The sequence below is a fragment of the Numida meleagris genome, chromosome 7, assembly GCF_002078875.1.
Source record: "Numida meleagris isolate 19003 breed g44 Domestic line chromosome 7, NumMel1.0, whole genome shotgun sequence".
Taxonomy (NCBI): domain Eukaryota; kingdom Metazoa; phylum Chordata; class Aves; order Galliformes; family Numididae; genus Numida; species Numida meleagris.
The window spans coordinates 16,181,143-16,208,906 of NC_034415.1; the positions used below are offsets into that span (position 1 = coordinate 16,181,143).

At 38.7% G+C, this 27,764-nt stretch overlaps 1 protein-coding gene across 5 annotated transcripts in view; it reads left to right on the forward strand.

The window, feature by feature from the left end:
• The window catches only part of COL24A1 (collagen type XXIV alpha 1 chain), a 122,066-nt gene that overhangs the window by 66,345 nt on the left and 27,957 nt on the right, over nucleotides 1–27,764 (forward strand). For all 5 annotated transcript variants that reach the window (XM_021405130.1, XM_021405132.1, XM_021405131.1 and 2 more), the window contains exons 25-41: nucleotides 3,892–3,945; nucleotides 5,689–5,742; nucleotides 6,353–6,406; nucleotides 7,112–7,165; nucleotides 13,215–13,268; nucleotides 13,564–13,608; nucleotides 13,721–13,765; nucleotides 15,264–15,317; nucleotides 18,182–18,235; nucleotides 19,198–19,251; nucleotides 19,466–19,519; nucleotides 20,836–20,889; nucleotides 21,492–21,599; nucleotides 24,529–24,582; nucleotides 25,146–25,253; nucleotides 26,103–26,156; nucleotides 26,943–26,996. In XM_021405130.1, the coding sequence (XP_021260805.1) occupies nucleotides 3,892–3,945; nucleotides 5,689–5,742; nucleotides 6,353–6,406; nucleotides 7,112–7,165; nucleotides 13,215–13,268; nucleotides 13,564–13,608; nucleotides 13,721–13,765; nucleotides 15,264–15,317; nucleotides 18,182–18,235; nucleotides 19,198–19,251; nucleotides 19,466–19,519; nucleotides 20,836–20,889; nucleotides 21,492–21,599; nucleotides 24,529–24,582; nucleotides 25,146–25,253; nucleotides 26,103–26,156; nucleotides 26,943–26,996 (1,008 nt within the window). The remainder of the gene's footprint in view (nucleotides 1–3,891; nucleotides 3,946–5,688; nucleotides 5,743–6,352; nucleotides 6,407–7,111; nucleotides 7,166–13,214; nucleotides 13,269–13,563; nucleotides 13,609–13,720; nucleotides 13,766–15,263; nucleotides 15,318–18,181; nucleotides 18,236–19,197; nucleotides 19,252–19,465; nucleotides 19,520–20,835; nucleotides 20,890–21,491; nucleotides 21,600–24,528; nucleotides 24,583–25,145; nucleotides 25,254–26,102; nucleotides 26,157–26,942; nucleotides 26,997–27,764) is intronic.

A 27,764-nucleotide genomic window follows, 5' to 3' on the forward strand; every position in this document is an offset into this window, starting at 1 on the left:
CTTTATTGTGCTTTCATTCTAATTTGTGTCCAGGACTAATCTCTGTAACATCTGGTACAAGAGAGCGTGTACGGATCCAGAAGTAGTGCCTATGGTGCCAGAGTCCAGGTGGATTGGTTTTAAAAATATTTGTAGGCACCATTTAGTCTGGTTGGCAAAATTGAGCTTAGGTTATTGTTTATTTCTTAACACCTCAATTTTTAATTTTTATTATAACGTGAGTTGTATAAGTATCCTATATATCAGCTGGCTATGAAATAACAGAACCTGACTGTTGGAGCATCCACTCTTCTTCCCACTCTTGTCCCTTGTTCTTGGTCCTCTTTTTAACAGAGGTAGTTGATGTGAACCTTCAAGGATGGTCAAATAAATTAAATATTAATGTTTGCTCACTTAGAGTTTGTTGTTGTTGTTGTTTTAATATGTGTCAAAATATATGAAGCCCTTTGCAGAACTGCGGAATTTTAGGGTTGGAAGGGACCTCTGGAGATCATTGAGTCCAATCCCCTGTCTTCAGGAAGTGTGAAGCTGAAAGGCCCTAAAGAAAAGTCAAAGTGAGAATCAAAGTGAGCAGGCAGAGATGATGACTGTGCTGAATGCTGTATCTGGAGGGAAGTAGAAAGCACAGATTAAGTACAAATTTTAATGAAAATTAATTGAAAATGCCCCAAAAATTTCAAAGGAGAAAGTTAATGTGGCAAGATGATATTTAAATTTACTCGTGTGACGTTATTGAAAGAATGGTGAATAAAGTTATTTGAAACTGCTGAATTCTTAATGAAATAAAGTTGGATGGGAAGATTTTCACTTAACACAGGAATATGTTAGCATACAACCTGACAGGCAGCTACTTCCCCAGGCACTTTTGGAACCACGTGAGTGTTCATTCCTCACTACCAAGCTTTTCAATTGATTACTCCAAATTTGAGTTTGCATTAAGTACACAGCATGTTTTCAATTATTCAACGACAGGCCAGTTTCTAACATGGAGCATATGTGCTGGCAAAATGTTTTGTCTGTCTGAGGCATGTATTACTTGTGAGATCTGGTCTTTGATTCATTTCCCACAAAAATACTTCTGTCAAGAAGGTTTCTAAAATGCTGTTATTGTCACTGTAGAGTTTTACATAAATCCTTGCAAATGGAAGTTTATGACTTTAATAATAAGGTTTAAAACTATGATGAGTTTTTTAAAAATATTTCAGAGCTGGGTTTTTTATTTGCTTTTCTTTTCTGTTGCCTAATACTCTCAGCTTGATTTTTGGAATCCATCCCCAAAGGATTGAAGGGATACTGAATGACACTGACTTGACAAATGCCCTTTAGAATGTATTGATTTTCTTACATAAGAAGGAGAGAAACCTCAATCAAGTCTCAGTGGCTGATCTCTATGGCAAACCAGTCCAAAACTGAGATTCAAGGAGCCACATGATTGATCTTTAAGAAGGTCTGTAGGGAAAATATCTTGTGGCTAAGATATTAATGGAACAAGATGCTTGCTTTCTGATTGTACTTGCTCTTCACTGTATGTTACTAATTGTTTTAAAAACTAAAATAATATTCCTAACTAAACTTTTTTCTCTCTTGCCTCTGCTGGTACCTGCCCTGCCCTAGCTTTGTCTTAGTCACTTACCCTCTGCTTTGGAAGGAGAGGTGAATGAAGGTTTAGCTAATCTGTTACAAACTATCTCCTTTAGTTCCTCTTGAAGTCCCTGTTGCTTTTGCCATTTCTTTGGCTTCAGTTCTTGTCATCTCAAGTATTGTTTTGCTTTCCATACATAGACACTTCCACTGGTATGCAATTTCTTTTCCTGTGTTTGTATCACCAAAAAAAACCCAAACATACAAAAAAAAACCCCACTTTCTTCTAGTGTTTCTACTGTAAATTTTCTTAATTACTTTATTTTGGGGAACAGTGTCTAGGAAACTTTCTACTTAGAAGCCAACATTAGTCCTCTCTCTCATAGGTTTTGTAGGGTAAGCCTGATGTGCTGGGTAACACAACAGCACATTCATAGTTGCCAGTTCCTCATCATTCCTTCTCTTTCACTTCAGAGCAACTTACTCAGAAAGATAATACTTCTGTACTGAAAAAGGGACTTGGTCAGTAAATGCATCACTGTTGATGCAGGGCACAACTTTCTGATCAATGTCTTCAGCCCTCTGCACAGTGTGGCATTGGTTGGGATGTCAGGAGCCTCTGTGGAATGAAAATAGATCTCAGCTGCATCTTGGCTCTGATTACATCGTCTTCCCATTCTGAAATAAGAAAATCAAAGTGATTCACCCTTTTGAAATCATACCTCCACGGTCCTCATCTTGATGAACAAGAGTACAAGGTAATTCTTTGTCTCACCGATTTCTGCCTGGCATTGAGGCCTGCTGTTGGCCACAAGTCACTCTGACAGCAGTGGTAGCTCTCATTCTCAGAGTTCATCACGAAGTCCCTTGATCGTGCCACTGACCTCTGAGCATTGCCTTAGTGCCAGCATCACCAGAATAAATCTTTGATAGCTGCCAAGAGACATCTTAGGCTGAAACATAATGCACAAGTTCAGACACACAATACATTACTCCAGCAACCACTGAGGAAACCTGTTTGTCTCTCTAGTCTATCCAGAAACTCACTTGTGCCGGTGTTGTTGTTAGCCTTGAAGACCGCTGTCTTGATGACTCATTGCAGTGTATATAAGCTATGAGATTTCCAGACTAGCTAGCAGTCCAGGGAAAAATAAAAAATAAAAAGCAGTCATAAAGCCTTACTTTGCACTTGTCATGCTAAAGTACTTGGGCCTATACTCTACTGAAATTACACAGGTAAAGAGCTAAAAAAAAAATAATAATAAAAAAATTTGTTTTTCAAAGACAGAAATGTCAGACTGGAATGTTGTCTTTCTGATTTGAAATGATTTCTATGGAACAAACTGCTACTAGGTTTATGAAAAGAATATAGCTACCTATTGAGTGCAGGAGAAATGTTTTTCTTATTTTTTAATTCTTCCTTAAATGCCAGTTTAGTGCTAGTTATGCTAGCACAACGACATATGCAGAGATTCCAATGCCAATGTGCAAGTTGCCATTTTATTTGCACAGTGCTTTTCAAAGCATTACAGGCTCTGTGCAGTCATGCTTTACTCTGCTACTAAAAGCTTTCACATTTCTGCCATCTTTCATGCGCAGTTATATGCGGTGTACTCTGGGCCTATTTTTCTTCAAGCTCAGCATTTCATACTTTTCTCAGCTGATTTTCTATTTTTTAGTTTGAGGTATTGCAAGCACTGGGAATAAGATTTGAAAAAATACTTAGTATCTTGCTTTCCATTTCATATGGTGGTACTTGTCCTGCACAGGGGAAATTTTTGGGAGAGCCTGTGGAGAGAGTTACTTCAGTTTTTAAAAGGACCAGGAGGCTCAGATCCCCTGATTTTCAAGTTGTGTCTGTAACACCTAAAAGGATAATTGACAACACCTGATCCAGTATTATGTTTACTTTGACTGGCTTTTACTTTGTTCTACTGAATTTATTCCCCTTGAAATTTGTGGTCAGACTGAAGTGCTAGCAAGTTGTGTATGTTTATAAAGCATCTATCACTGCAATACTAAGATCACAGGCAGACTCTGTGTGATAGCACAGTATGATGATCAAATTAATGCAATTTTTAGCAGTAGCTATTTACTACTGGTTTGTCTAGCTGCAGCCATCCTCTTGCATGGACTGTATGCCCAGTTAGCTTGTGCAGTCCTCACTGCCCACAGGACCACTTACACAAATAGAGCAGCAGCTCTGGGGAATCGAGAGTTGTGCTATGCTCTGCTGCTGGGCACTGGGGAGCTGCCAGCTATGAACTGGTACGGACATTGCACTAGTAATTTCTCTTACTTCTTGTCTAGGGATCAGCTGGCTTACCTGGAGAAACTGGGCCATCTGGAAGCCTTGGTGAAAAGGTATAATAATGTATCTAGCTGCTCAGCAGCAAAAATCAGCTTTAAAAGCCACTGGGGAGACAAAATATTGGTGAGAGATGGTTTACTGTCCATGGATAAAGCTAATATTTGTGTAGTATTTCAGTGTACAGGGATATAACAAATGGCAATAAAAATGCTGTTATTTGGGGTATACGTCTGGTGTTCTTGATTTGAATTGGCAATGAATTTGCCAATCTACCAGCAATCTGTTGCTTATGGATTTGATATGTCATGTTACAACACTTCACTATCTACTGATATTGATTCACAAAACTGTCATAAATTATGCTTGTTTTATACAGCAGTCACTGTTTAAGCACTGCTACATCGTTAACAGATGAAAGTAGAAAGATAAAATGTGACAGTGTGCATTAACTGAGCAAAAAAGGCAACATTGTTCATTTTGTCTACAGGCCTAATAACAGTTGTTTATGAAAGCGAAGTTTGGCAGGCAGTGTGACTAGAACTGCATAAATAGATTTACTATATTTGACATGGTTTTATTTAGGTGAAATATTTTAAAACTGAAAAACAGGAAACTATTATGGTACTGCATGTCAGCTTCAATTATAATAAAAGGATAATTGTTTGTCAGAATGACCCAGCACCATTTGTGTTTCTGCCCTGCAGGGCTGAATTATTTCACCTAGAATGGTTGCTGCTATTTAAAGGGATCTTATTAGAAAGGTCTTAGCAATTTTTTAGAATTTCTGTGAATGCATGAACATAAATTTATCAATGGAAAGCGCTGCTTGTTAAAACTAAAATTATACTTATCTCATATTTTTTTAATCGTGATATCTAATAATTCAGCATCAAAGGATTCTTATTCTTCATAACTAAACTCAACAAAGATTACCTTACAATACTGCTGCTAGTTTAAGTCAGGAGGGAAGGGAAGAGACAGTAAGAGTAACTGATCTATCAGCAATTGGAAGCAATCTTCACAGTACAATAATTATTTTCATTACTATGCTGTTTATGTAGAACTTGTTTTCCTCTTTTCTGGATTGAATACTACAATGTAAATGTGCTGTGTGGGTTTAAATGACAAATATACTTTGAGCACAGTTATTCTAAAGAAATGTGTCTTCAAAGTATGTAACAAAATATAGCATTATCACTATATGATGTGTACTGTCCACAGTAAATGTGCAATCTGGGCAGTGAGGATAATTTACAGCCAAATTGATATTTGGGCTGGATGTTATATGAATAAAAGATGAGAAAGTATGTAAGACAAGAATGAGACCTTCTCTATGCCACCCATTCCCATTGCTTCTACAGCTGATGCAGGGCTGCCTTCCTTTTAAATCTGTTCTTTTCCCAAAATGTACTGAAGAAATAAGAGAGAGAGAGGAAAAAAAATTGTTTACTGAGGCAAGGATTATAGATTAAAAGCATAAATGTGAATGTGGTGCATTCAACAGAGAGAAGGGATCTACTAGCAGCAGTTCACAAAGACTGGTGCAGTACCAAATCTCTTCTGCAGACTTCTAAGAAAAGGAAAGTCCCTAAACCAGAAATGTTATGCACTCCCCTTCTAGCAGTAAGTCCCTTGTAAATTGTGAATGACGCCCCTAATAAAAGTCCTCCTGCATCACTGTCATATTGTTAGTGTAGGTCAGCCGCTTGCTGGCAATATATGCTAGGAATAGTAGACATGGAATGATTCAGGGGAAGAACACTCACTGTTATTTTCTTCTTAATTTTTCGTTTTAGGGAGAGCGAGGCAGTCCAGGACCGGTAGGACCTCCTGGAGAGAAAGGTGTGATGGTAAGTCACAAGTAAGGTAGAATCCATATTTGTGTTAACAACAAAGGCACTTTACCTTCCAAAACAGTAATGAATTGTAAGCCTTCTGACTGTGCCAACTTTACAGAAAAGAACAGTATTTATAATGTGGTGTTCCCAGGAAAATTCATTAGCAACATTTTGCCTGCTGTAGAAGTGATGGTGCAAATTGATCTGCTGAATGAAGCAGCAAAATAACAAAAGTTTTATCAATTGGCTCTCAGCAGACTTACATAAAAAAAAAAATAAAACACATTGAATTGAAAGGAGAGATAAAGGAAAGGAAGTAGATAAATGATTTGTTGTGTATGCTGGGGTAACCAAGTTGTTCGAGTAGTAAGACTGGTAACCAGTGTGAACTCTTAAATCTACTGCACAGCAGTTGCAGACAGCCCCTGGGTGCCACCCTAGTGGGAAGACTGGTTTCCTGACAGCAACACTTGTCCTAAGTCAGGATGCAACATTTCATGCATCAGTTAGCATTTTATTAATTTACCTCTTATTTTTCAAGTAACTAACTGGATTTATTATTGTTGTTTTAATAACAATTTTGATAAAATTGTGTCCTTTTCTATATTTATTGCAATTCTAGGGCTACCTAGGACCTCCAGGAGGCCCTGGGCCAGTGGGGCCAGAAGGATTACCTGTAGGTATAAAACAGTGCTTTGGTTTGGCATAAAATATACCATTTTTTAAATTGCCTTTTTGCTCTGCTGGAGTTACAAATGTTTTCTAACTGGTACTGCCGTCTGTAAAACTGTCGTGAAAATTTGCCAAGTCAGACACAGTGTTCACCTGCTCTGTACCAGGATAATCCATGAGAGACAGGAAAAGTAATTATATCATTTACTCATCCATTTAAAAATTACTTAGTTGAGACAAGTAGGGACATAGAGCTTTTTAAGGATTGTTTATTACTGCACAACAATTTTATTCATTGATTCTTAATATAATTCACCTATGTTATTATATGATTAGTTTCATTATTAATTTAAAAAATGATTTTATGGTATGATGTATATAACTGTTATAATTTCACTGTGAGTCAGCAGAACACAGGCTTTAACATAATGTTTCTGAATTAAGAGTATCCCTTGAGGAATTTTCAAACATTGGACAGAAGTAATGAATTCAACAGTCACATCGTGCTTTCTTATTCAGAATAAGGTTACGTAAAGACTACTATTCAGATATTACTAGATGAATTATACTAACAATTAATTTAATTTGAATCATGACTAGAAGTTACTAATTTGTTGTGGTTGCATTGGTTGTTAATCATTGTGTATGAAGCTTGTAATTTCTATAAATCTGTCTGTAGAAGACAATAATTAGTTTATTTGACATGTAGGGACCTTCTGGGACAAGGGGTCCGCCAGGACCACAGGGGCCTAAGGGCAGGAGGGTAAGTAATTCTGCTTTCTCATGATACTTACAGCAGAGATTAGAGCGTTGCCAGTATGAATTTGATGTGGAACCCATGTACAGTTGCTTCCTCTGAACTCCAACCACTTGTAATGAAATCAGACAGATGATAGTTGTATTTCTCTGTAGGAAACAACAGCGATCTTCATTTCTCCTCACATTTCAGTTAAATGGGAATTTGCTTTTGATTTTAGTTGAGAGCAGGACTAGAGCCAAAATGACCACTGGCCTTATCTTCTATCGACAAATATGAAAGTGTTACATTTATGACCACCACTGGTCTATTTTGGTGTTTTAGGAACAATTTTCTTTATCAATACATCATTTATATATTTGAAAGTGAAATAAAAATCCTCAATGGCTCTGAGAGAGGAAGTAGCAAAGTCTGGAGAGAATGTATTAGTTTGATAATTTTACCTGCAGAAAAAGCAAATTAAGTTCAGAAAATGAGCATGTGACCTGTGAGATAGAGGAAGCAAGTGTCACACAAGTTGGTGCCGAGAAAGAGAGTTAATTGAGGCTAGTTTGCCAGAATGCAGGTATTTGTTTATGCAACAACATATCTGACAAAATTCAAAGACAAACCTTAATGAACTGCACAGGCTGAGAACCCACCCTGCCTTTCAGAATTATGGAGCCCCACAGATTACCAGAAGTGATGTAAGCAGCAGAGTCCAACCCCAGCCATTGGCTTGCAGAGAAATAGCTCCTGAAGTGTTCAGAAGGTGTTTTTACAAATAGGTTTGGTAGAGAGAGGCCCTAGGGGCTCCCAGTAGCCTGTGTTGGTGACTAAGGTAGACTTCTGACAGGAGTGAGGTTCTCTGCTATAGCATAGATGGGAAGTAGGATGAATAACCCATTTACTTCACAGACAGATTTGAAAATGTATATCAAAACAGAAATGCAAAGCAATTGTGAGACTGAAAATAAGCAGGAGCTTGGCACCACTTTCAGTCTGATTCAGTGAACCAGATGGGTGCACTTACCTCTCTGTGATTTCAGTGGGAGCATGTCTCAAAGTGAAGTGCGTGCTGAATTGGTACTTGCAACCAGTGACATGCAGAGGAGTATGTATGTGCAAACCTAGTTTTCACTGTACAGTGCTGATGTTTAAGCTTCATCTAAAAAGGAAAAGTTCTTTGGGCCATATATGTTGCCTGGAGTTTGTTCAGCTGGTCACCTATGGGATACAGTGAGTTCAAAGGCCAGCTGCAAAGTAATTAGACTCTGAAACTAGGACTGAACTGCTTTCAGGTAGTATGTTTTAATTCCGGTGGACACAGCATTCCCCTTGGAACTCCCCTTCTGATCCTTCCCTCTTGATAGTCCATCTGCCAGCATCACCAGAGCTGGGATTGGAACCAAGCTGCTGCTTGAATGTGAGTCCTCCAGGCTCTCCTCCTTCCCGGCAGCAGATTTAATTTAGATTCTGTTATGAAGGTAGGAGATATTTTATTTAAGGAATGACACATCTTTTGCCAACTGAGACAGGAATTTTTGAGGGTGTCTCTTTATGATTTTGGCAGCACATCATGGAGTACATTGCTTATAATTAAAGATCACTCAAAATAAATCCCAAACATCCCAACTTCTGTGGAAGTCCTGGTTCAGAGCTGTGGTTTGTGCCTTTGCCTACATCCAACGTGACTAGGAATGCTTCATGGAAAAGTGTCTTGGAGCAGACCCAAGTCTTTAGACTCTGTGAACAAACTCCCACTGATGCTGTTGAGAGTATTTTCTATTCTCAAGATCAAAATATCAAACCCAAAACGCATAAGGAAAATATCTGGAGGCCCCTGAAATCTGGGATTTGTCATCACTGGATTCAGAACGACAAGTGTAAGAAGCCAAAGCTCTGTGTGGCAGGCCTTGGAAAAAATGCACACCACAGTCACATACAGAAGTTAAATAGAAACATATGGAAATTTCCTTTTATTGTGTACTGAAACAAGAAATTGTCCCATCTTCACAGCTGGAATCTGCAGAAACCCTTGGGAGCACTGACCCTCTACTTCTGCACTGTCACAGAGTAGAATTCCTTCATCCAATAAATTATGTATCTTTCAGCAACTGGTTCACATCCAAAGTTTCCCAGCAGAATACTTTTGCCTGAGAGCATCCAGCTGCTCAGTCTCCAGTACACTGGGGAGTTCTGACAAGCTGAAGGGAGGCTGTCTGAGAGCCTGTGGAGCACATTGAGGGGTTTGGGGGGATATGCCACTGAGCACAGAGCTTTCTCAGCTCATGCTCAAGACTTGAAAATCATGTAGAGAGTTGGGTCCTTTTGTGACTCACTTTTCTTTTTCTTATACACCATTTGATCTTTTGAAAGCACAAAAGGAGAACACCACTTGGTAGATACGTTAGTGTCAGAATGGTACTCTGGAGAGTGGAAATAGCTGTGTCGAGGAGAAGGAATCTCTCTCATGGCCAGAAGGAAGAGTAGTCTTGAAGGACATGCTGGTAATAATACTGTAGCAGCGGCACTATGGCTGCCAAGTTTTTTGTTCTTATGTGTTAATGTATGGAAAAGAAAATTAGATTGTCAGAGACGGACGCTGCTTTTTGTCTGTACCATAATCTCCAGTGAACTCAACTGTTGCCTTTAATTTGAGAGAAAGAGTTCCTGTATCATTAGATTGACTTCACGAGTGAGACCAAAGCAAAGTTCTTAATACCTGCTAAGATTCTGAGCTGTTAGTATTCTTCAGGCTAATGCTTAGTATTTTAAAGCTTAAAAGCAGTTATTTTTATCCTCTTATTTTCCTGGAATTCTGCTCATTGAGAGAAGTAGCTGCATAGCGTACTTATAGTGTTATTTTCACTCTTGTATCTACAACACAGAATGAGGAAAACAAAAAGGGTTGGTTGGTTCTTCTTGCCTTCTTAGATGAACTTTTTCTTGCTTTATTTATTATCTTTTAAGTTTTCAATGCAGTATGTTCCATTTTAGTATGAAAGCTGGACCCATGCCAAAGAAAAAAGGTAGTAGCAATCGTTTGGCAGACTTACTCCTCAGCTCAGCTGCAACCTAAATTAAATAGCAGCAGGCATATGAGGTCTCTCTCATTCTGTACAAGTTACAGTAGGAAAAGATACAGATCCAACTAATCTGTGCCGATAATGAGTCACAGTGTACTATTTATGGGAATGTTATGGTGTTTTTTTGTTAGAACCTTCAATCACCTTTTCCTTGGATTCCTACACTCTGCTCTGTGGCCAGCTAAGGGCAGGAAAAGTCCTGAGCCAAGAGCTGAGCATTGTGTTGGTTTCTGTTAACTTGTTTTCAGTTCAAAATTATTTAGTGAAAGGTTGGTGTTTTGAATGATAGGCCTTTTCCCTTGATTGTTAGTGATTATTAGTGATTAGTCTTCCTAATGAATGGACTGTCGATGTGGCAGTATCTATGTGACTAGCAGGAAAATTTTGGTGCATTATGCACATAGTTACAAACTGACAGTCCTGTGCAGTTTCCTCACAGGGCCATTTCCTAAATTATGGGTTGTGACCCCCGTTATGATTAAAAGGCAGTCACGAGTGTTTAAAAAAATTGATCTGTTAATATTATCAATGATGGAAGATAAAATCTAGAATGAAAATTCTTTATTACTCAAATGCATACAATTAAAATGTCCATTTTTCTCCTCGAATATTTCATTTTGAGCTTCTATTCCCTTATGAGCACTGTGGAGAATGCAGAAAGGCAAATAACAGGTCATGTATCTAAGAAGTCTGGGAAATAATAAAACTTTTCTGCAGTTGCTCTCCTTGGTACTCTGAATCCCCCCCCTCCACATGTTCCCTAGGATATTCCTTTGCTCTCCTTTGAGCTTCTATCTCCCTGTGCCCCCCATCTCATTGATCCATCCTCACTTCATCTCAGGGTTTCCAACCTTCCCTTCCCCTTCCACTGAGAAATTTCACCCAACAGCAGAATCAGATCACAGGACTCTAAACCAGCTTAGTCCTCCTTAAGTTTTCATTACAACCCATTTTGTGTGCATTTCAGACATCTAGTACAGAAAAACTGCAGAGCAGTAACTTGACATTAATTTGATCAAGATGTTTAGCTTTCTTTAGATTATGCTATACAATAATCCAATAGTCACACAGTTACATAATCCAAACTTGAGGTGCAGTCCTGTTTTTCTCATCAAGGCCTCCATCACCCTTGAAAGCGCTGTGAGTCTTTTGGTTTTGATCTCTGCATGCACTGAAGTCACCAGGATTTCCACAGACTTCAGTTGTCTTTGGATTGGGACTGCACTCAGCAAGAGCCTTACAGAGACCAGGAGTGTTGTGTTTTGTGGCTTCTTTTTTCTCCTTTGGCTTAAAAAAAATGCCTGTAAATACTCAGTCATTAGTTGACCAAAGCAAGAAAGGCAGTCAGGAAAGCACAAGGATTGCCTCACAAAAGCTGTTTCCAAACCTACTGAGGTATCAAAAGGATTCTAACAACTCCCTGCCTGTTCCCTTTCCTTGCCCTGCGGCTCCTGTGCACTGCTCATGCTGGCCAGAAGCTGCAGTTCTGAAATGCTGATGGATAAGCTTCTTGTGGGATAGTTTTGGCTTGGCCAGAGGATGTAATTATGTGTCAGCTCACAGGAAAGGCCTTTTCCTGAGACATTTCCATTTCAAGAGCAAAGCCTAACATAACCTGAATCTGTGTTGTTTCTGAGGTACCCATCAGCCTTTTGTTTTACTGTAGCTCTAGAGAGGAGTGGGTGGCTGCTTATCTGTTCTGACAGGGGCTTTGATGTGCATCAATATAGCCAAGCTAGCAGAACAGAATTTTATTATGTTTTGTCTCAAAAAGCTTGATAGGGCATGGATGTCACAAACATTTTTTTAGAAGAAAGTGAATAAAATCAGATGTGCTTCCAACAAAGTCTTTTTGCATCCTCATCTTATTACTTACTAGAACACTTTGCAACTCTCTGTAATCAGATGTGGTTGAATGCCCTGCACTAAAAAACATACCCAAGAAGTGAGGTTCCCTATAACTCAGAAATGCATTCTGAAAATGCATTTATTTTCATCAATTTTCATCAATGTAGCAATGTGCTTGTTCCCCCTGCTTGATAGCAGCACAGCACAGCCAGGAAGCCACCAGAAAAGCTGTCATCTCATCCTCCCACTGCATACTGTTGTAAAGAACCCAGCTCTGTTGTCTTATCTTCATCTAGCTCTTGCTTTAAAGCAATCATTGGTTTTAGATTGTATTTAACTGGTTTTGACTTTGTTTCTGTACCCAAAGAGGGTTTAGAACTCTGGCAATACCCTCCTAAGTCAGCATGAATAAACTGCTCATTTCTATTTTGCTCATTACCTATTTTAAGGATTTTTTGTTTGCTTCTAAACTAATGGATTAAGATTGCTAATCTTAAATAATTGTGTCTGACCATTTCAGCAATAAATATTTACTCTATTGAAATACTGTAGCATAACATAATAGGCTATCATTGTTCACGTATTGGTTGTAAAATGTCAATTTAAAGTAGATAATTTAGTTCTATAATACAGCAGTTCAGTATGCAAGATTATAAATCAGTTTTAATCTTGCCTCAAGCTGGTTTACTAATGGGAGAACCTTATCTGCCTGGTTTAAAGTCTTATATGCGAGCTGGTTTTTTTGTATGCACAACTTAAGTTCACAAACAGGTGCCCTATATAACCAGTGTTCATTTAAGTACTTCTAAATATGTCTTGCGTGCATACAAAGTGGATGAAAATAGCGGAGCAGAAAATATCTGCCTGCAAGCTGGGTCCAACAGAGCCCCTAAACATCTTGTTTACATATTTAAATATATATATATATATATCTTTATTCTAAAATTTATATTACAGCAAGCCAGAAACTAATTTTATTCTTTGAAGCTTCATTTCACACTTAACGTGAAAGGAAAGTTGCTTTTCATCCTGTGAATTTCTGGTGTACATGCCAACAAAATGTGTTTCCCTCTCCTAAAGCTTCTGTTGCATATATTGATAACCAAAATAATGTTCCTAATCACTTGTTCAATATTCAGGGGCCTAGAGGTCAAGATGGTCCTCTTGGAGAGCCGGGTACACAAGGCATTAAGGTGAGTGCTTTTGTTGCTCAGCATTGTACAAAACGTGGATAGACTGTGACAGGCAATACTCCCAGCACCATGCCGTCCTCAGAGAGCCGGCATGTTGGAAGCTGTAATAAATTTCCATTTAGTCCAGGAGAAGACTTGCAAACTTCTGCTTTCTCCAGGTATTCCCTAACTGTAGTAAAAGCCCATCTAAGCCTGAATCTGTAATTTCTGCACTTACCCAGCATTTAAACTTGTATCACCGGTATGCAGCTTAAGTTGCAAATGCCCGTAGAACTCACATGTTGTTATTTATCAGGGAGAAAGAGGAGATCCAGGGAAGAAAGGCACTCCTGGGCTCATTGTAAGTATTGGAGCCAGTCTTTGTATTAAGCCTTAATGCATTTACTACCAGTTTCTGACCTGTACTTAAAATTATTGGAGGCCAACATCTTTCAAAATCTCTCTTTGGTCAGGGTAAAGCTGGAAATCCAGGTCAAAGAGGAGATCAAGGAGCACTTGTGAGTATTAAATGCTCTAGTACTTCTTCCAAAACATGAAATATCATACTTTTTTATATTTCACACTTTTTTTTTTAAATTTTAGAGCAGCTTGAAAACTAACATAAGAGTTTGCATTTTTTGTACAAAGAATTGGAGGCAGAAGTGAGAGTACATGTGGACATGGCAGTGTGCTACTAGACCAATGCTTTCACAGATGACGGTCACAGAGTATAGTATGATCGCAAACTGCAGCAGAACAGCAGATGTATGTAGCGTGGGGGGGCTAGAAGTTGCTTTGCTAGTAATTTTATTGTAGTTTTAAGAGAGGAAGTCACTGTGACATAGAAAATTACTTGACAGATTTTAAACTAGATGGGTACTATCAACGTTGAGATAAATGTAGAAAAATGTATAAGAGGTATACCACTTCTGTAGGAGAAAATTCCTCTTCTAGAGCTTTTTTTCAATGGAAACCTAAGGTATTCTGTCTTTTACAAAGAAGGTTATCGATTAATCCAAATGGTAGGGGACATTCAAGAAGGAAGGAAGCCAAAAAACAGAAGCAAAGCAGTAATGGTAATGATTCTGGCCTGAAGCTGAGACTCAGAATGCTGTTTGCCACTGCACTTCTCTTGCCTCTTCTGATCAGATTTGTGAGCCTGTTGCCTCTCACCTTTGACAATGGGTTTTCTTTTTCTCTTCCTTCACTGGGACTTGTATATGCATATATGTAAATATATATATTCACAGAATGGAGTGAAGAATGGAGCAAAATTTCATTAGGTTGAAATGATGAGAATTAGTATGTTTGTTGCAAAGTACAAGATATTGCGGTAGTACTCCTACAGATGAAGTTTCTAGAAGGGGATGTGAGACATATGCTATGAACCAGGTTAAATGGAAAGGAAGGTGGGGTGTGAACCTTACTGATCAACTCAAATACCATTTGTAGGACAGGACACTCATAACATTGTAGGTAGGCCTAGCTTGCACACACAAGCAGCACCTGAGGCTAAAGAGAACAGTGCAGGTCTGGTAAATGGTGGGTCTGCCAAAATCCACCCCTATGTATAAGAAACTGCAGAGAGATTTGTTTGGGGCTTCCTCATCTAGTGATGACAAGGGGGAATGGTTTTAAACTGAGACAGGGGAGATTTAGGTTAGAAATTAGGAGGAAGTTTTTCACTCAGAGCATGGTGACACACTGGAACAGGTTGCCCAAGGAGGTTGTGGATGCCCCATCCCTGGAGGCATTCAAAGCCAGGCTGGACGTGACCCTGCACTCAGCAGGGGGGTTGAAATTCAATGATCTTTGAGGTCCTTTTCAACCCAGGCCATTCTATGTGATGAAGTGTATCATCCAGAAAATACGGCTGCGTGTATTTCTTAAGTATTTCTGAGCAAGTTATTGAGTGAGCAGAAATGAGAGAGGGAAGTGGTTTTTCATAGAATGTAAAACAACCTGTTTCCAGCTGATTTTTTTTTTATTTTCCTTCATTTTATTTTAATCTTTGAGGGTTTGCCTGGGCCTCCTGGAACCACAGGAGACAGAGGACCAATGGGAGAGCCAGTAAGTTGATCCTTATGCCTGCTTAAAATTTTTTCCACATATTGTGCTGAATTCCCTAGCAACTGAAGCTCTGTTTTATCAAGATTTGGTGTTGTCAACAGTGCATGGATAGGGGTTGTGGGGTAATTGTTCTGTAATGACAGGACTAGAGTCTGCCTCCCTTGCTTGGTGTAACTTGTACATAAAGAGACCTGTTAATCATGCTTGGAAGCACAAAGTAAGGCATGCACAACGTAGGAGAGCAGGACAGTATCTGGATTGCAATGCAGGTGGCTCTGCTCTGCATTGGGGTAGACATCTACATCACAGATTTAGTAAATGTATATGTCAATACAGATATTAGTGGTATTTTTTTTTTTTTTTTGATATCTTAGGATTGTTGTTCAGGAACTCAAGGACGACATCTATTCAGTAGATTGAAGTTTCAGTAACAGAGATTGTTCTAATAAACCTCAGACTTTCTTCTGCTGAATGGATTCTTGTTCTGATTATTATTATTTTGAAGTCACACTCACTTTTACATGGATAATGTTGTAACAGGTGATTGTGCAGGATCTGCAGCAAATGTATACAAAGTACTGAAATGTGTAGCCATGATAGGAATACCATTGCATCACCATCTTGGGGGTTAAGTCAGATTGTATAAATACAATGAAAGAGGGTGTGCTTTCTTAGAGGGGTGAGTTGGGAGAAGGCCACCATTCTATAGTGCTGAAATGCAAAAGATGTCAAAAACTGTGGTTTTGTTGCTTCTGAAATGTTTTGTACAGCAAATGACATCCAGGTAATTTAAATCTTGAAAGAGAACTGTTGATATAAAGCATATTATTTCTAGTAATATCTAACGTTATTATTTCTACTAAACCATAAGCTGACAGATGCTTGCGGAAAGCCATTGCGCTTGCAGGGCTGGGAGTGCTAGAAAGCAGCCAACAGGTTTTATTTTAGTAGACTGTCTTTTGAATACAATTGCCAACTTACTTCAGTTGCCAAATTGTGGGAGTGTTGTAATATCTGAGAACCTTGTAATGTAAAGCTGCTACCTAAAATTCCTGCTGTTCCCTTCAAGCCTGAATTTTTTGTATGTACAGAATGACTGTCAGTCTTATTTAATCTAAGAGGTCTACTCTTGAGCGATTCTGTAGCATTCATCAATGCAGAATCTATACATGCAGTGTCAGAACTAAAAAGAGTTAATCTTGTGAGTGGCATTTTTATTTAAAGTGCTAGAGAAGAAAAATGTCTTTAGAAAATGGTTTGTGGAGCTAGGAAGAGGCTATGAAAATGGCACAAGACATTACAAAATGAAATGCATGGCTCTTTTGTTTAGCTGTGTTTGCAAGCAGCTTGATCTTGCCATCAGCTGGTCACTACATAAGAGCTAGTTGCTCACTCAGTTTCTCTTGCTCTGTCACTGAGCAGAAAAAAATGCAAATTATTAATGGAGGAGCAGAGAAACTTAGGTAGTTAGAACTATTTTTAGTAGCAGGCTTGATCTAAATTACACAGCAGCTTTACCTACTTTTCAGAAAATTCAGTAAAATTCTTGTTTGCAAACTATCTGCTGTCAATGGTTAAAATGAATCCCTATTTTGCTCTATGTTTGGCTTCTGAATTTCCCTGAAAGGCTCAAGGGAAAGATGTGCTACCAATCCAGCAGGCTTTGCTCTATGGAGATATTACTACTTGACTCCTGAGTCAAACTTGAGCTTTGGGACACTTGCATCATGGAGTGCCATAGAGTCGTTGTAAACCAAAGCCAATGGACTCAGTGTAGCCCAAACGCACTCTTAACAGGAATTAACTGCAGTTTCCATTGTTTTTCACACCTAAATGCAGCTACAAGGTTAAATATATGCATCTGCTAAAGTCATCTTATTCATGTGTAGTTTACGTTGGTGCTACAAGGCAAGAACAGATTTGTGTTAATCACTGCTAAGTCATCAGGAGAAGCAAAACCATATGCATAATCCAAGGAGGAAGTGAAAGAAAAGAGAGTAAATATTTGCTTAAAAGACTTCTACTACCAATATGGGTAGTGGCATCTTTGCCTTTCATTAAATAATGAAGAAAGGAAATGTTTTGAATGTAGTATCTTTATAAAAATAATGAGTCCAAAAGGGGTAAATGAAAATGAACTTTCTCACTCAGAGTTCAGACTGGATACATCTAGGTGGTTGATTTGTCTTGACATACATTCATAGCGGCTATGGAATCAGCAGTAAGCTGTTACAGGTAAGCTCTGCTCCCCAAGCACACAAATCCCATTCAGTGAGCAGAGATGAACAATCTTAGGTGTGTACAGATTGAGAATTTTGATTTAGGAAACAATGCATAGGTGTGTAATTGCAATCAGTTTATTATTTGTAAGTGTGCCCTGTAAGAAAGTGCTTGTAGCATAAGTTATTGATGTGATCAAAAAGGCCCCAGCTTTTACTCCATTACACCTCAGTGATTGTTCTGTCTAAACATTGCTAAATCTACAGTAGTTGCTTCCAGTTAATTCTGTACCAGACTGCAGGCTTTTTACAAAACAAACCAGACAGTCTAACAACCCTTAATTAAACAAAGTCTCATTTAATCAAGAGGAGAGCTTAGTTTAGATAATAGTTTACTTTTGGTCTATAAGAAGAGACATCTGTGCTATTCTTGGAAATCTGTTATTCTAGTGTGTCAAGACTGGCAATAAGGTCTTCAGTACTGTATGCAATCACAGTACTTGCATACACTGAGGATTCGGGGGAAAGACAATGAAATGCATTTCTTTACTCCAGTTGGTGGAGTTTTGAAGGGACAAAGTCAAGGCTGTAAAATATAATTTAATGTTAATTGAATAATGCATCCAAAATTCTGTTAAATGCCAGGGTCCAAGAGGACAACCAGGGGATGCTGGCGCTATTGGGGATATGGGTTTTGAGGTGAGTTTTTAATTGTCTGTATTCTAATTAGAAACACTCAATCAACAGAATATTCCTGGACAACTTGTTCACGAATTATTGTATTACCTGTAGCTGATTTAAATACCATGGGCCACTGAGAGTCTCTGTTACTTATAGGCTTTCTAAAATAAGTACCTCTTTCTGTTGTGAGCTGTTGTCAGGCATGCAGTCACGACATCTATAGCGATCAGTTTTGGAGGGGAGCAAGAAACATTCTCCTTGCAGTTATACAGCTTATCCAACACTGGGAGTTTGCAACTGGCACAATATTAATCATAAGCCTTTGCAAATGGTAGATGAAAAGCAGCTGCAGCCAGACTTCTTGCTAATTTTTGCTTCTATTTTTTGCTTTGTTTTTAACAACTCTTTGAAAGAAATATGACAGAATATATTAGCTACATTTGCAATAAAGTAGCTGAAGGGTGAGCTCACTTAGAACAAAAAGGATTTGGCTTATTCAGAGAAGTGCACTTTCCCAGTCACCCAGAACCCAGCCTTCTGACTGTATCTTGAAAATAATTTAAAAAAAAAAGGTTTAAATGTAAATTCTACAAAAAATAATATGAAAATCTCTATATTTGTTTTCCAAAGACTGTATCTACTTGGATCCAAGCCTAAAGAGTGACAGAGTTGTCAGTAAGATTTGCAAAAGATAGATTATTACTCAGCTTGCTAGTAATTTATGATGAAAGATGCAAGCTTAGTGGTGCTGCTGTGTCTTCACTGTATTCCTCATCCATGGTGCAGTTCTAAACTCCTGCATACTTTCCTTCTGTCAGTCTCCAGGAAGACCAAACAACTGTGTTTTCTTATTTTAATTTTTAAGATATGCTGCTTTCCAAGTGTCTCATTTCATACTTGTGCTTGTATTTTGACTGTGTTATTTGGTAGTTGCAAAATTACCAATGACCATGTATAACAGTAGCTCTTGTACTATGCAGGGACCTCCTGGCCCTGAAGGAGAACCTGGCCTGCAGGGAGAACCAGGCACAAAGGTAAACGTTGAAATTATTTTCTTGGACTACTTAAATTTTTCAGTTTTCATAAAACCAATCCAAGCAATCTGACTCATTAGCCAAGCAGAGAGTGATACAGGATGTGAGCCATTCAGAAGTACTGTCATAATGAATGCATTATCTGTAAACCATGTCATTGTTAGAAATATTGTCCCTTGCCATCCATTGACTTAATTTTCTTGTGACATTTCAGGGAGAGACTGGGCTTGCTGGGAAGTGTGGAGAACCAGGTGACCAAGGCTTAAGGGTGAGCTATAAGTGTGAATGTTCCTCCAAAAAGGAAAATACATTACTAATGTGTCAGAAAACCTTCATTTATGAAAATAATTTAATAAGTTACTTTCATATATCTTTTAAAAGAACATTTGCAATGCTGTGGCAAGTTAAAAAGAGGAGTATTACAATGTTGAAATATTTCTAGGTGTCTCATGCCACTGAGAAATCACTAGTTTGAGCAGGAAACTAAGTCCACAGGTGTCCAGCCCAGCTGTTAAGATGACAGCACAAAGTAATTCTCTGTAGAGTTTAGGTAAAATAATGGAACTTTATTGCCCCAACAGAGCAAGGTATCTCTCTGTACCACCATCTCATGCTGCTGGTTTGCTTCTGGTGCTGTGCTGAATGAGCTCATTCAGCGCTTGATTTCACCAAGCACTTGTGTACCTGCTCATTCCTTCTGTATGTCTTTCTTACCTCTTTCATGTGACCCAGATAGTTGCCTACCTTTGAAGGATGAAAAGTCTTTTCAAGTGCTAGAGACAGATTTTTATCCAGGGCGCTTGTGAAAGAGAACAAATTGTATCCCTTTAAACTTAAACCTTCCAGTTGAGCTGCTCTGTCCCATTAGCTCCTTGCTATCATCTTTTCCTCTTGCCCAAAATCTCCAGCAAGTTGCATTCCACAGTTAACACCTGTTGTTGTTGATGAGCAATTAATTCCTCATACTAGTCCACAATGGAGGTTCCATACTTAACATGCTTCTATGACTGAAATACCATGTTATTAGTAGTGGACAGCTCACATTTGCTGTTCTACTATCTGCATCAAAAGTTGAGAGGTGCCACTGTCATTCAAGATCAGGCCCTGAGAAAGGCAAACATTCTAAAATATCATGGTGTGGTTACTGGTGATAAATGAGCGTTTTCATGGCCCTAAACTGGGTCACTGAACATACCAATACAGTAGTTATCCACAGAAGCATAGAAATTTAGGACAGAATAGGTGCATTTTTGAACTTAGTGTAATTACATGTTCTGTACTCCAAAGCTGAGGAATCTCAGTGCCACTGTCCAAATATTCGTTGTTATACCAGCATAGCCTTGCCTCGTTTTTCTAATGCTGATTGTCTTTTATGGTTTTTGGTGCTCCAGGTTCCCAGGGCTGTTACTGTCACAGTAGAAAAGTGAAAAATGAAGGCAAAATAAACTATCACAGCAACATAAAAGTTGTTCAAAGCTCAAAGTCCAAAATGATAATAAGTGTTTGTAAAATGAAAGCAGAAAGAAGTCTGGAGAAGTTCATTCAGTGGCAATAACTTTCTTTTTAACTCTTCCTTTTTGTAAGGGTGAACCAGGACCTCCAGGAGAAGATGGTGTTCAGGGAAAAGATGGCCCAAAGGTAGGTTCATTTTTTAGCAGATGTAAAGCAGTCATTAATTTAAAGGCCCAGATATCCTTTTTTTTCCCCACTCTCTGTTTCACAAACTCAACAAAGCCCAGTTGAGTGCACGTAGTTTTACCATGGAAAGCCCTGTATATTATAAGCCTAAATGGCACAGACCTGCTCTGCAAAACTGAATGGCTTGGCAGAGAAATTCAAAGTGATGAACTCAGTGCAGCTTATTTCCCTTGTGAACATGATGCCAGACAGAGCAAGCCCAAGGCTGCTTCGCTATGCCAGGGATGGTGGCAGGTGCAAGGACAGGAGACGTTACACCCTCACAGTAGTTAGAGATGGATGAGGCAAAATCTGGCTATAGAATGAGTGTACAAATGAGCTTTACCTTAACTTGGAGCCTTGACTGGAAAGATTCCCAGTAGTTTTAGCATGGTAGTTTTTTTAGTGGCTGGTTTTTTTTTGTTTTGTTTTGTTTCGTGGTGGTTTTCTTTTTTTCATTTTTGTCTGTTTTCTTTGGTCAAACTTGAAGATTTAGAAATCTCTTTTCTCCAGAATAAGTTTTGGAGCTGTAACTTGATCAAAGATTTTTTGTGTTGCTTTAGGGAGAGCCTGGAGAACAGGGTCTTCATGGAGAAGCTGGTGAAAAAGGAGAGATAGGAACACTGGGAATTGCTGGACCCCCTGGTGAACCTGGCATAATGGGTGTTCCTGTAAGTATTTTCAATATTAAGTGTGCTTTTTGTTCATTTGCTTTTTAGTAATTTTTTTTTTTAATTTTGCTTACTTTTTTTTTTTTCGGTTTTCCTTTGCATTGAGAGATTACCATCTTCAAACTAGCTTGTCTACCCTTTCTAAGTGGTTTGGGATTTTGGGGAGACAAATGTTTTCCCCATTTTAAATCTGAGACTTTTCCGCAGGCACTAATTCCTCACACTTGTCACCTAGACACATATACCACACAGCCTGGATTTTCTCACTTGAGGTCTCTCCAGACAACCTTCTGTTGTTAGGCTCTATCCTCACCTTAATTTGGAGACTGGGTAATTTCACAGAATTAAATCATTCTCTAAATTTAAAAAAATGCCCAGAGAATCTGGCTGGATGCATATACTATCACAAATAGTGCTGTCAGATATTTCTTTGCTTTGTATCTTTCCGTACTAATGGGTTTGCTTACTGACCCAGGGCTATTTTGTTTTTAGTTTAAAGTTCTTTAGGGCAATTAGTGCCATTTTGAGCACTTTGTAAATAACGAAGCTCTAGAACTTAGAGCACACAGGTGTTGGCTCTGATTGAATATTCATGCTAACATTCTCACCAAATACATGCTTAACTTAATTCACCTTAACAACAGCAGTGACTAAAAACATTTCTAGAAGAAGTGATATATTTAACACTGAGGTGTCCTTATTTACAAAATTATTGCAGCAGAGACATCAGCAGCACAGGATTTCTTAAAGTGTTGGTGTGGATTGTAGGGCCTTCTTTGTTAAGATATACAGAACAGTTCAAAAGTTACTTAAAATAAGTATCACATAGTCCAGACAACACTTACTGCTGATTTGTGATCGGTTGCCATGGGAGGATGGCCTGCCTTTCATAGAAGTGGTCTTTCTACACTGCTGTCAAGGTGATGTAAAGACATTACTGTGAATGAGTCCAACTCGTACTGAAGCTGACTTCCAGAAGAGAGGGACTAACTGTTGTGCCAGGCAGCCCTTCTTCAACTGATGCTTCTGTGCTTTGGTGAGGATTCTCTTCTTACCTTGCTAATGGGCCTGTAATGAAGCATATACAATAATAAAAAAAAGAAAAACAAGGAGGAAGAATGGAATAATGAAATTCTTTTTGTTCTTAAAAAACATTTATTTGTTAACTAACTGCATTTTGGTGCTTCTGTGAAAGGAATTAAATACACATATCATAGGATCACCAATTGCTAGAGATGACAGATGGAAAGAAATGGCAGCATGCATGCGTAGGTCAAATAGAAAATGAACCTTGGGATCTACAATTAACACTGTTAGATCAGTTTGCTGTTTGTTCTGGGATCATGCCTAGCTCCTAAAATCCATCCATCTAATTCATTTTGCTGAAGTTTTATGCAACTTCTTAAAGTAAACTAATCTTTCAGAACACAGCGTCTAAAGCAAGTATGTAGCCTCAAGTCAGACATCAGATTCCCTCACCAAAAATTGTCGTGTTCTCATTCACAATCCCCTGGCTGTCTTCACTATAGCTCTTATGTGACGGTGGAGTCTGAGTAAACATCAGTTTAGAGGACCAGCTGTCACCGACTGTGAGCACTGTCCTCTCTATCCTCTATGCCTCAGTATTACAGTCTGCTTTCTTTAGTCCTAGGTTCTTCACAGCAAACAACTCTCCTAGTGGAGGAAGAAAATGTACTTTTCAACTGTCACAGCTTAGGATGTGCTACAGAAAAATTGTAGTTTCTGACACAATAATATCACTCTGACTTTTTTTTCTTTTTTTGGATTGATAATTCTGGAGAAGCAAGAATGTTTCCTACATTAAATTTATCATAAAATAGCTCAGCTCTGGCATATCTGCATTGTGTGTAATAGTACACTTGTATTGAGTAAACAACATCAACAGCACTGCTGTGCCTCAGTGAGACAGGCGAGTCTGGTGATTCAGAGTTTGGGAGGATGTGGTTAGCAGCGTATTTTTCACGTTTCTGTTCCATGCATTCCAAAGGTGGCTGCAGAGCTGCCTCCCTCCCCACTCATCCTCCCCTGCATCTGGGGTGTTTATATTACAGTTTTGGCTTGACCTCATTCTAGGGATGTAGACGGATCACAACATCATGGTCTAAACAAGGAAATCAATTTCATATTTGGGAGTTTTATTGGGGGTGAGAGTAACATTACATTTTCCTTAAACAGAAGCTTATGAAACAACAAATGAGCTTCACTGTTCTATTTGAACTCTATTTATCCTGACTCGTCACCACAATATCTCTAAAAATATTGTAGGTGTATCTCACCTTACTCAAAACTAAAGCTAAATTACCTTCTTGCCTTCACAGAGCTATTGGGTAAATTGAGACCAATGAGCTCTACGCACTTGCAGCCCTTTGCGAGGGTAATTTTTTGAAGTGACCCAGAGGGCAGTGGGGTTGTAGCTCCATGGCAGCCCTCATCTACAGACAGCACAACCACTTACACACCATGGGGCTGGCAGTGGAAGGCCCCACCACGCACTGAACTAGGTCTCTCCTTTGCAGCAGTTGTGTCAGGGCCCTTCTCTTGGTGCTTGACAATCCTAAGGTTTTCTTAGTGTAGTAACTGTGCATTGCATTTCTCTAAATTCAGAAGCAACTTTATTCCTGAAGTAATAATTTCTATCTGGGAAAGATTTGTTGTGTTTTAGTGTTTGTTTTTTTAATGTCCAGTTCATTTTCACTAGTTTGATAAGTGATCCCTTATGTTTGCCCATTTATTTCTGCTGTAACTTGAAACAGCTCCACTAACTTCCTCAGCAACAGTTAATGAGATTTTTCCTCCCACCTCTCTCTATAACAGAAGGTTGCTTAGTTATCCAATTTGGAGCATAGTTTAAACATGTTTCCAGGACCTTTCTCAGTCATTTATTTTTGCCTCCCTCATAAATGCACAGGGTCCTGAAGGAACACCAGGAAACCCAGGTCAGAGGGGCCGTTTGGGAAAGAAGGTACTACTTTTCATCTTCCAAAATTCCCTTCCTTTTGTCTGAAACTTGAATTTACATTACAGAATAATTCCATTCAATCCCTTGACACCGATGAATACCAGTTAGCACCCTGAAAGACATCAGTATGTTTTATATGTTTTACATGTTTATAGTTTCATACTGCAGCCTAATGGTAAAATAGTTCAAACTAAGTCCATCCCTGTTTTCTTTCACTTCACAAGCTATATTTTTTATTGTTAGACATAGCAATTATAATCATTATTATTTTGTGGTTGATAGCATTTGAGACCTTAGGAAATTTAAATTTGAATCAGGATGTGCAACTCAGAACAGCTTCTGCTGCTATCAAAAAATGTTCAGCTTTGGCTAAACAAAAAAAAGGTTTTAGCAGAATTTTTTTTTGCTACAGAGTTCTGGATTCAGACATTCTAAAAACTACAGTGAACAACATGTAAATGTAATATACCTTTTAAATAAGGCTGTTACACACTTTGATTAGGCATAAACTGCATTTGAAAAGTAGTATCAATCTCTAATTATTTTTAATAAAATAACACCAACAGGGGGAAAAAGGGCAGCTTGGACCTCCTGGAGAAATTGGACCTGCTGGTGATTCTGGCCAACCTGGAAAAATTGGTCCCAAAGGTGCAAGAGGAACTCGAGGCCCCTTGGTTTGTACACAATATGCTTATTTAAGAGTATAAATAATTAATTTGTGGTTTAGCAGTGGCCTGTCTCTCCACCAGAGGCAAATCACAGCTGTAGCTGGAGATGCAGAGGGTGTTTGCGCTATCTAGAAGTCCCTTCCAGCCCCTGACTGCCAGTGTGTGCCCTGGCCTTTCGGTATTAGAATGAGACCTATGCACCTGTCCAGACAGAAGCTCATGGACCAGCAGGAAGTCACCTCATGCTCTGATCATGTTTTTGATCTGGCAAATCAGAGAGCAGTATGGCAGGGCATGCCATGGAGTACACATACCTCACAGTCTAGATGTAACTTCACTTATGTTACTGTTTCTTAAACCTTTCTGACTCCAAGAACAGAAATCATGGGTTTTGCTACTGCATAAATAAAGCCTTAGTTATGGCCAAAACACAGCATTTTGGATGAAGACTGCTGTAGCCCTACTGAATGGCTGTCTCGTCTGTAGTTAACTGATTTAAGTGTATTTCCACTAACATTATGAACTCATCACAAACTCTCCATGCATGCTTCACATTGCGTGATGGCAGATGCAAAACCAAATGCATCCAGTATGTGCCTGTATTGCAGCTCCAGTGTCCGGTCCTCTGGCCACGGGGTGCAGCATTGTGTCTCTTGAACACATGAAATTCCTACACGCTTCTGAAAGCCTCAGATCCTTTTGACCTTAGTTATGAACAAAAGAAGTTGGAAGTAGCAAGGATGTAATCTGTGGTTCTCAAATATCAGTATCTGAAGATGACTTTATAAAGTTTACATTGCTCTAATATTTTAAAAGGAAGCTCATTTTTCTATCACTGATTATTGCATTTATCAGGGACGTCCAGGAGAAATGGGACCTCGAGGAGAGTTAGGAATTCCAGGTTATGGGGTGAGTTTTTGACTGAATTCATGTGCACGCACATCTCTGTGCATCTCTGGTGCTCTAAATAATTTCAAATATCATGTGGGGTCTTTCTGTAGAATACACAAATGTCTTCTATGTTGGATACATACATTTATATCAAACCTGATTTCCTACTCAGAAGCGTAAGCCTTAAGCAATGTTGGCTGTTTTATGCAAGCTCATTAGCAGTTGTTTTTTTTCAAAACTTCCCTTTGTTTTTCCAGTGCATCCCACTCTATTTGTTAATAAAATTCCTATAAAGTTACTACAGCTATTCATTATAAAGAGAATTAAGCAAACTGCTACCTCTGCTTACTGTCTGGCCAGGCAGTTTCCCTTTCACTAACAGAACCACAGATTGAATGAGATTAGCTGAAAGACATAAAGATGTTGTGGCATTCACTGAATAAATGTTGCTGTTCTCTGATGATCATCGTATATGGATTGAATCTTCCTCTTATAGACCAGACTGCCATGTCTACTCCAAACAGAAAGTTCCATCTGTGGCTCTAGGCCTGAAGATCAAGGCTGGCTCTCTTGACATTCATCAAGCCCTTGTTACACATCAGCCTTTGGCTTCCCACTGTGCACACAGATTTTCCTGTGCACAATAAATTTTCTGCCAGTGCCCATTAATTTTGTCCCTCATCACTATGTAGCATTATTAGCAAGCAGCTAAAAATAATGGCAACAAGTAGCTAAATGAAAGTTTGGAATTAATTATTTAATTATTTGCGTTGGAACTAATTCTTGTTTTCTTTCATTCTTAAGGGTCACCAAGGTCCTGCAGGGCCTTCAGGGCCCCCAGGACCCAAAGGAGAAAAGGTATGAAGATGGATTATTCTTTCTTATGGTTTGGATAACTACAAAAGAGGAAATATTACTGCATACTCACCGCTTTCCACAGCATGCAGCAAAATCCACCATTTATTCAGTATTGTCAGAGAATATGCAAAGAATTACGAAGTGGGGAAACAGATCAAACAGATCATTCAGTGGCAGAGTTCTGAATTATTGTTGAAATATTTCAGGTTTCAAAAAGCAAGGTATCCGTTGTTTTAAAAAAAAAATAAAAAAGCATTTGCTTGTATCAGATAGCACCACTGCTCTCAGTAAGCACTGCTGGTAGGAATAATCAGTGTGGGAGCTGTGAAGCATTCGCTTAACCTTATGCCTGTGAGTACTCTCATGGATTTTGCTGAAAGTCCAATTATGATGCTTAATGTAAAAAGTTAAGGGCAGGAAATTGCCCCAGTTTTTTTTGGTTTTTTTTTTTTTTTGTTTTTTGTTTTTGTTTTGTTTTAGTGTTAAATTCACTGTTCTTTTAAGCCCCAAAACCTGCAAACAAGTTTGCATGCCAAGTGAAGCCCCTGTGGCCCCAGGGAGGTACGGGGATTCTCTTCATAAAGATTAGTTTAGATGTGTACCACACAGACAAAAATGACCTTATGTTAGGGCCAGTTTTGCAATGAGTACTACTAATAGGCAATTACTGAGGATTCTGAGAAGATTTTCAGAAACAGTATCTAAAAACAAAACTACTGGGAGCTAGAAATTTAGCTTGTTCTGACACTTCTGAAAATGCAGTTCAGT